This window comes from Micropterus salmoides, unplaced genomic scaffold, assembly GCF_014851395.1.
Source record: "Micropterus salmoides isolate LMB-PRFRI ecotype aquatic unplaced genomic scaffold, ASM1485139v1 Ms_hic_scaffold_1152, whole genome shotgun sequence".
NCBI lineage: Eukaryota > Metazoa > Chordata > Actinopteri > Centrarchiformes > Centrarchidae > Micropterus > Micropterus salmoides.
The window spans coordinates 1-9,876 of record NW_024040211.1 but is presented as its reverse complement, the minus strand read 5'-3'; the positions used below and the strand labels follow the sequence as shown (position 1 = coordinate 9,876).

The 9,876-nt window shown below is 40.4% G+C and overlaps 1 protein-coding gene across 1 annotated transcript; it reads left to right on the top strand.

Moving 5' to 3' along the window:
- Positions 1 to 424: 424 nt before the first annotated feature.
- On the top strand, positions 425 to 9,845 carry LOC119898465 (ribonuclease inhibitor-like). Its single transcript, XM_038712637.1, has 7 exons — positions 425 to 809; positions 3,859 to 4,032; positions 4,993 to 5,160; positions 5,681 to 5,853; positions 6,217 to 6,233; positions 6,360 to 6,532; positions 9,200 to 9,845. The coding sequence occupies exons 1-7, from the start codon at positions 721 to 723 to the stop codon at positions 9,423 to 9,425; spliced, it is 1,020 nt and encodes a 339-aa protein (XP_038568565.1). The 5' UTR covers positions 425 to 720; the 3' UTR covers positions 9,426 to 9,845.
- The last annotated feature ends 31 nt before the right edge of the window (positions 9,846 to 9,876 follow it).

The window sequence follows — 9,876 nt, the reverse complement described above, 5'->3', positions numbered from 1 at the left end:
CTTGACGGAGCTGAAGTGATATGAAAAAAAGTACCTGGAAGCAGGTACAGGTACAACATTTCTACAATGGAAAACCAAACAAAGGCGAGTTGAGCCAAAGGGCCTCCGCTCAGACTAGCTTGGTTTGAAGGCGTGCCTGACCCCGCCAGCTGCTTGGCAAGCTTTATGACGCATTTTCATTGTGATGTCACAAGTAAAGAAAGTGAAGGGCTGGACTACAAACGAGCTGTTTTCAAGCGGTTCAGAGCAGTGCTTTCTGTGGGAGATGGGAACTCCCTTTGGGCTGGACTAACTCAATAAACGAGAGGGAAAAAGCCAAAAAGCATAATACCACCTCTTTAATGAGATCTCGTTTTACCTTTTGTATTTTACAGTTTTTAAGATCAAAAATTATAAAGCAACAACACAGCAGTGTGAGCTGTGCTTGGTTTCTTACTGTCAAATTTGGCAGCAAGTCTTCTTTTCATATAAATAATGCTAAAAACACAAAAGTCCTGTTGGGTTCAGGTGTTTGGAGTTTTCTAAACTTCTACATTCTAAACCTTCTTCAGCTCTGAACAGATTATTACACACTGAATGATTTCAAGCAGGAAAATTGTCTTCTAAAGTTACATCATTTATTCTTTATTCAGGTTGAGGAGCTGCTTTTTGTCAGCGACCAGCTGTGCTTCTCTGGCTTTAGCTCTGAAGTCCAACCCCTCCCATCTGAGAGAGCTTGACATGAGTGAAAACAACCTGCAGGATTCAGGAGTGAAGCTGCTGCTGTGTGGTTTTCTGGAGGGTCCAGACTGCAGACTGGAGACTCTGAGGTCAGTTCACTGATTGTAGATTGTGTTTACTTGAAAATTTAATCTAATTTATGTTCATACACGACTTACATCCATAAAGTTGTACATTTCCTTATGTTCATATTTTCATATTTCTTGTACAAAATTTAGTCTCCAGTCACAAAAGAGTTGCATGTGTGTGAAGCAGAGGTGGAAAGAGTACTAAAATATTTTACTTAAGTAAAAGTACTGTTACATTGATGAATTTGTACTTAACTACAAGTAAAGTTACTGTTATAGAAATCTACTCAAGTAAAAGTAAAAAGTAGCTCATTTAAAATTTAACAAGTAAAGTTACTGACTCCTAAAATAACTTATTTATTCTGATTTAATGTCTTATTTATAGGCCTACTTATTCTAATTATTTAATTTAATCACAGTCTTTTGCGATTTGAAGAGGGCACAAAGCCTGATAGTAGTTCGTTTGACAGATACTTTGCTAAAGCAATGGCGCAAAACAATGTTAAGACCTTTTATGTTATTATGAGAAGTTTTGTGAATGTTTTTGCTTCATTATGAAACTGTGGTGGAACAGATTAGTCTATGGGGGCACACTGGGCTGGGAAAATGGGAATCACTGGACCGGATATGAAGTCATATCCCTATTTAGGCTACATTCAAACAGGTGGTAATCCAATCCAACTCCAATCTAACTTTATTTCTAAAGCACATTTAAAAACAACCAAAGTGCTGTACATTGACATGAATCAATAGATAGACAAAAATACAACACCAAACAAAACGGCAACATACAGCTCTCATCCTGGATTAAAAGCCAAGGAGTGAAAATTAGTTTGGTAATTTAAACGGGACTTCTTAGGCGTTAGCATAAATCATTTTTTATTAACATAGGCCTAAGTATAATTAACTAGTTACCAGCAGGTTGCTAGTGCCAACCAACATTAACAATGTCATGCACCAATGTCTTTTTGGCTAATTTGAGTTTTTATAGCTCTTACCAAACTATGAAAATGTCTTTTACCAACTACCTGTGGTCCAAGCAGGGTGCTAACTACAGTGGAGCTTGGCTTCTCTCAAAAAGAAATGACATGCTATTTTGCCTTTTTTTTCTACATCTTCCATACCATCATGGATCATGCATAAAATGAGGAGCGTCAGGCTTTATCCATCCAGAGGGAATGATCACCGACTGTCCACAGCGTCGGGCCGCTCCGCGACCTCCTTTCCTTGGCCCTGTCCATACCCTCTCACTTCGGACAGTCGGTGATCATTCATCTGGCTGGATGAAGCCCAACGCTCCTGTTTTACACATAATCCATGTGCTACTTAGGGCCAGCCCTGATAGATGTTGGAGCCCTAGGCGAGATTTGAACTTTTCAGCATTAATTTCCTGCATTCTGGTGAATATTTCTGCACCAATTTATGGTTAATCTCCATATATATAAAGCAAAACACAATATTCAGGTGGTATGTGACAATTCAAAATATTAAAATTTAATAGAACATAATGCAGTAAGCCTTTCAGGCATCCTGTATGCTACTGCTTTTAAATGTGTTTTCTCCTGTAGATCAACTTTTCTATTTTAATAAAATCCCTGCTGAGTCAGTACACATGCTTAGTCTTCCCTTCTCTTTTGAGTCTTCATTTGGGGAAATAACCTATTTAAATAGGCCTGTGTGGGACCTTTTCACTTCAATGATAAATTAATTCATTTTAATTCAGTTATAAACTCCTGGACTTTAATAGCTCCTGTGTTTCAGCAGGTATTCTGTTCATGTTCAAAACTTTCTGCACATTCAGAATCTCTCCCATAGTGTTCTCTGACATGTCCAGAAAAAGATCGCAATATTACGAGACTAATGTCATCATTTAATGAGAATTCATAATATTTTAAATTCCAGCTGGCCTCTACTCTGCTGTGCATTACGTTATTGATTCGCTGTTATATAGCCTGTACCCTTTAGACCATTACACCGACACAGTTTGGGACAGCATGCTGCATGTGAAACCAAAACCACTACTGATCAGGCAGAAATCTCACAATCCACACGTTAACTTCAGAAGCTCTAATAAAGTGCATCTCACAGTCCAAAACAGTAAGGCTGTGCTTCAGTTTTAAGATGTTTATATTGCAAAACTCTACTGTTACTGTGGGCTCACAGCGCGAGGTGCACATGATTAAAATGAATACAGAAGATCCTCTAAACTAATATTGATAAAGTTTGGTTTCTGTTGATTTCAAAGTATCTTCTGTATACAGATGTGACCATTTATCAAAAATTATGAACGTTAATTTACAAACCCATTTACAAAAAAGTTTGGATATTTTCCAAAATTAAATAAATCTAAAACCTGGGATTTGTAAATTCACATGAACCTTTATGTACCTGACAAAATACAGAAAAAGACTTTCAATAGTTTAACTGACAAGCGTTACAAATTTACATACCTACTGCGCAGCAAGAGAAGTTTTTTTCGACTCAGCGCGAGTCAACTCCGCCCAGCTAATGCGACACCGGCAATTTTAATCATGGGCACCTTGCGCTGTGATTAATTAATTAATTAATTAATTTATCACTGAGGTGAAAAGGTCCCTCGTAAGCCTATTTAAATATATTTCCCCAAACGAGTTGTGTTGGTAGTGTTGAGAGTGTGCAGTCGCGCTTACCGGCCCTAGTAAGACCACTGTTTTGTACAGAGATCACAGCACTTCCACTTGCTGTCTCTGCTTCCCTTTTAGCTTGCACTGAAAACATTTCCTTCTCCTTGGACTGGACATGCAAATGGTGGGATGCTTCAGTTTGCATACTTTACACAAAAGACGTTTTTACAAAGGAAAGTTTTTAATTCAGGTTTTTATTTCATGAAAAATTCCACCAAATTAATAATTGTTGTAGTTAATACACTACTACACCACCATTACATTTTCCTTGTTGCGCACCCCCTAGTGGTAGCTCACGCACACCTGCACTTTGGGAATTACTGGATTAGCACATAGTAATGTTGAGCTCCACATTTAAACCTGGATTATAAATGGATTTTTATCTCTATTGTTTATTCTTTATTCAGATTGAGTTGCTGCAGTCTGTCAGACATCAGCTGTGCTTCTCTGGCCTCAGCTCTGAAATCTAACCCCTCCCATCTGAGAGAGCTGGACCTGAGTGACAACAACCTGCGTGATTCAGGTGTGAAGCTGCTGTGTGGTTTTCTACAGAGTCCACACTGTAGACTGGAGACTCTAAGGTCAGACACCATTTTTTTTACTTCTGTGCTGAAATTAACATGATGTGAAAGTTGTGCTGACACTAAACACACTCTATATACCGTACTATACTCTATACTCATCACTTTGTCTTTTTACCTTATACCTGTACAGTGCAATGCTTATTTCCCCAGCGTGGGATCAATAAAGTCTTATCTTGTCTTAATGCTAAAGTTTATTTTCTTATTTAGTGTTTTAGTCCATTGACTGTGACAGAGCAATGTTGAGCTCAACATATAAAACCTTAATATGACAAGAAATATTTACACTGGATAATTCACTCTGAACATCTTGAATTCTTGATTTTTGCGTTAAATCCTTCATGATTATTTTTCTTTTTTAAAATAAATGATAACAGAAGTTAATAAATACAGTGAATAAATAATCTCTATTTTAACTGTCAGACAATAATAAATATTTTTGCTTTTTCCAACATTGTTATGAAGCTATATGATGCTTATACTGACTGAATAGTTTAAACTGAAGATGCTTTGACTTTATTACTCCACTATTCCTAAAAGAAATAATGTTGATGTCTTTTGTTCACATTTCCCCAAAATCCATCCTAACATATTTGGCATCTTTGGAAACTTTGGGATCTTAAGTCGAATCTTATATCAGTTTCTGTGGGTTTTTATTTGTGTTTGGCTGCACCACATGAGTTTGTATAGATGGAGCCACTGGTGGAGCTGCAGAGTTTAAGAGATGAAATCACTACGTCTTTATTGAAGTAGCAGCTTGTTGTCATTATTAATGAGCTCTTCTTACCCTGAATTTTACAGTTTTTAACCTGCATCCTGTTGGGTTCAGGTGTTTGGAGTTTACATTTTCTAAACTTCTACTTTCTACACATTCTTCAGCTCTGAACAGATTATTAAACACTGAATGGTTTCGAGCAGGAACATTGTCTTTTAAAATTACATAATTTATTCTTTATTCAGATTGCGGGGCTGCGGTTTGTCAGAAATCAGTGCTCTGGCCTCAGGTCTGAAGTCCACCACCCCCCATCTGAGAGAACTGCAGCTGAGTAACAACAACCTGCAGGATTCAGGAGTGAAGCTGCTGTGGTGTTTTCTGGAGAGTCCACTCTGTAGACTGGAGACTCTGAGGTCAGACACCAGTTTTTACTTCTGTGCTGAGATTAACATGATTTGAAAGTTGTGCTGACACTAAACATACTCTATATACCATACTATACTCTATACTCATCACTTTGTCTTTTTACCTTAAACCTGTACAGTGCAATAATTATTTCCCCAGCTTGCTTGGGATCAATAAACCTTCTTCAGCTCTGAACAGATTATTAAACACTGTATGATTTCAAGTAAGAACATTGCCTTCAAGGGACAAGGTTGTTTATTAATCATTATACAGCACAAGGCTGCATAACAAAATAAAATTTGTAGTTCCTTCATGCTACACACCCACAACTTATAATTAAGTATAATTAAAATATGGTAACATATAAAATAAAAAAATATATATACAGTTATTTATATACATATATACATATACTGTATATACACCCCAAATATTCCACAGTGCATTCTTTGAATTTGCATCTGGGGTGAACGTAAACAGCAGCACCCAGATGACCATATGAAAGTTTGATCTTCATTCTTTATTCAGATTGAAGGGCTGCAGATTGTCAAAGATCAGCTGTGCTTCTCTGGCCTCAGCTCTGAAGTCCAACCCCTCCCATCTGAGAGAGCTGGAGCTGAGTGACAACAAGCTGCAGGATTCAGGAGTGAAGCTGCTGTGTGGTTTTCTGGGGAGTCCACACTGTAGCTGGAGACTCTGGGGTCAGTTTACTGAATTGTTACTATTGTAGATATGATATATTAATTATTAATTGAACCTAATTTATGTTCATACATAAGTTACATCCATAAATTTCATTTTGTTCATATGTTCATGTTCCTTGTACTAAATTTAGTCTTCAGTCACAAAAGACTTGTGCTTCTTAAGGAAACTGTAGACAATGTTCGCTGTTAAATTAATGTTTATAATTTTTGGTAAATGGTCATATTTGTATACAGAAGAATCTCTGAGCTAATATTTTAAATTGATAAATGCGTTCTGCTGAAGGAGAAATATTCATTTGTTTTCTGTTGATTTCAACATGTGCTCACAAATAATGTCTGATCATTATGTCGATCCTTCAGAATACACAGACATCAGAGCATGTTTCCAAATGCAGCTGTTTGAAGGATCAATATAGTTTTTCTCCTCTAATTCCAGAACATTGTAATGTTGAGCTACACATTTTAAACCTGATCACATCTGATTGGATTTTTTTTTTTTTCAGATTGAGTTCCTGCAGTTTTTCAGAGATCAGCTGTGCTTCTCTGGCCTCAGCTCTGAAGTCCACCCCTCCCATCTGAGAGAGCTGGAGCTGAGTGACAACAAGCTGCAGGATTCAGGAGTGAAGCTGCTGTGTAAGGGTCTGGAGAGTCCAGACTGTAAACTGGAGACTCTGAGGTCAGACCCATTTTTTTATTTTTGCTTCTGTGCTGAGATTAATATGATGTGAAAGTTGTGGTGACACTACATTTACATTACATTACTCATTTGGCAGACTTACATTTGAGGAACAAAATATACAAGCATCAACAGAGCATCAAATACAGATCTACAACTGAACACTAAACTGCAGACATAAGGCTGATATTATACTGATCCAAACTTAGTAGGTCCAGTGTGTAATATTGACAAGGATATATTGACAGAAATGCAATATAATAATAACTATGTTTTCAGTGGTGTATAAAGACCATACCGCGGGTCCTCTTACATCGAAGTCGCCATGTTGCTGTCATGTTTCTACAGGAGCTCAAATTGACAAACTACTCTACAGAGTGCGTTTGTCTCTACGTTGAATATTTACAACAACAACAAGAAGTAGTAGGAGTAGTTGTCTAGTTTGTTAAAGTAAGAAGAAATATGAAATCTTGGCCAAAACAGACAGTGATGGACATGCAGTAGACAGACTGAATGATGGCTTGTAGAAGTGGATCAGAGCTCCTTAGGCAAGTTGAGCTTCCTGATATGGTGCAGGAAGTACATCCTCTGCTGGGCATTCTTGATGATGGTGTCTGTGTTGGGCTCCCACTTTAGGTACTGGAATATAGTGGATCCCAGACACCTGAAGGATTCCACAGCAGACACAGGGCTATTGAGTATGGTGACGGGGGGCTGAGTTGGGAGGGGCTCCTCCTGAAGTCCACGGTCATCTTCGCAGTTTTGAGCATGTTGAGCTCCAGGTTGTTCAGACCACACCAGAGCGGTAGCGGATCAACCTCTCGTCTGTAGGCCGACTCATCACATTCCCGGATGAGGCAGATTACCATTGTGTCGTTAGCGAATTTCAGGAGTTTGACAGATGGGTCTCCTGAGGTGCAGTGATTGGTGTAGAGGGAGAAGAGCAGTGGGGAGAGCACACACCCCTGGGGGGCGCCAGTGCTAATGGTCCGGGTGCTGGATGTGATGTTCCCCAGTCTCACCTTCTGACTCCTGTCAGTCAGGAAGTTTGTGATCCACTGACAGGTGGAGGCTGGCACATTGAGCTGGGTGAGTTTGGTGCTGAGGATGATGGTGTTGAATGCCGAGCTGAAGTCCGTGAATAGGATCCTTGCATATGTCCCTGGAGAGTCGAGGTTTTGCAGGATGTGATGCAGTCCCTACATGATGACAGCATCATCCACTGACCTGTTAGTTCTGTAGGCAAACTGCAGGGGGTCCAGCAAGGGGCCTGTAATGTCCTTCAGGTGGGCCAACACCAGTCTTTCAAAGGGCTTCATGACTACAGATGTCAGGGCGACAGGCCTGTAGTCATTTAGTCCAGAGATGGAGGATTTTTTGGGGACCGGGATGATTGTGGAGCGATTGAAGCAGGAGGGAACTTCACACAGCTCCAGTGATCTGTTGAAGATCTGTTTGAAGATGGGGGCCTCTTTGCTGCTTTGACCTCTTTACTCAGCGTGTTCCTGGCCTGGTTGTACAGGACTCTGTCCCCACTTCGGAAGGCCTCCGCGTTGGTCTGACGAGGCTGCCTGAGTTTCGCTGTGAACCAGGGTTTTTGGTTGTTGTGTGTGCGGAAGGTTTTAGTCGGCACTGATGTAAGGTCGTTAGATTGTCCAGGTTAGTGGCTGCAGCCTCAAAACACTCAGTCAGTACAGTCTAAGCAGGCCTGTAAATCCAGCTTTGACTCGTTGGTCCATCTTTTCACACTCTTTACAACAGCAGATTTCAGTTTTTGCCTGTATGTCGGGATAAGATGAACCAGACAGGGATCAGAGAGTCCCAAGGCAGCACAGGGAACAGACTGTTAGGCGTCCTTCAGTGTTATGTAGTAGTGGTCCCTGGTGGGACATTTAATATACTGTCTGTACGGAGTTCATGGCTGAGGTTTGTTCTGTTGAAGTCCCAGAGAACAATGAGCAGGGAGTCTGTGTGTTTTTTCTCCACGTTAGTTATCTGGTCGCCCAGGTGTAGTAATGCCTCACTAACACAGGCCTGAGGTGGAATGTACACGGTGACCATAACAAACAAGGAAAACTCCCATGGTAAATAAAAAGGTTTACAGTTATAAGAATAATGACAATTATATTATATAATAATTATAAGAATAAGAATAATGTCTGTCTCTACGTGAGGACTGCGTGATTTCTTCAACATTGTGACATCTGTGCACCAATCTTCGTTTATGTTGAGTCCACTTCCCCTTGTTTTTCCCGTGAGCGCATTTCGTGATCCGCACGGATGAGATAAAATCCCGGCAGGTGTACTGTCCAGGATGTCCTCGGTGAGCCAGGATTCGGTAAAACAGAGGGCGGCAGATCTGCAGAAGTTGGAGTTAGTTCTGTTGAGGAGCAGCAGTTCGTCCATTTTGTTGGCCAGAGAGCGGACATTTGCCAGGTGGATCGGAGGGAGCGCAGTGCGAAAACCCCGCTGTCTCAGTTTAACCAGCGCGCCAGCTCGCTTCCCCCCGGTGTCTCCGGTAGATCCTATACAGAGCTGCTGCTCCTCCAACTGATAACTCAGAGAAAGTTCCATATTCTAGAAAGAGTGGTGGAATTGTGTGAGCAGTTGAAATTCCAATATTTAAGAGCTAAATTCTGATTATTATTTAATTTATTCTTTATTCAGATTGAATGGCTGCAGGTTGTCAAAGATCAGCTGTACTTCCCTGGCCTCAGCTCTGAAGTCCAACCCCTCCCATTTGAGAGACCTGGAGCTAAGTATGAACAACCTGCAGGATTCAGATGCGAAGCTGCTATCTGATCTTGTGGAGAGTCCACACTGCAGACTGGAGACTCTGAGGTCAGTAGAGGGTTGGAGTCAGTCCATGCTGGTTTCAGCAGTATTGTACTAAACACAGTGTCAAAGCAGGGATCCAGTATTTCCTGTAAACCTCTAACCTCCAACCAGGATTTTGAAATTAGTGAGGTTATTGGACCGTGACTTTAAATTACCCTTTTTAAACTATGTGTAGTCCTTGGTCCTGCGTGTTCTTTAATGAAGCAATAGGAGAAGGCGTTTTTGGTCAAAGTTAATGAGTTTTGTTACAAGTAAGTGAATAAAGCTTCCAGAGCTCTGGATTTTGAGTCTTCCTTTCCCTGACCACCAACAAGCTGTGTAAGTTCATGAAGTCTGACTCGCTATCTCTCCCTGACCCATTATACATCGTCAAGTCATAAAACAAAAGTGTAGGTCAGTGCATGATTGGCCCACGTCCTCTGACCCCAATGTTTCGTCATCCGACTCCACGGATCACCATGCTGTTGCTGGGCAGATTACGAGCGTAGTCCCTGAAACAAGATTGT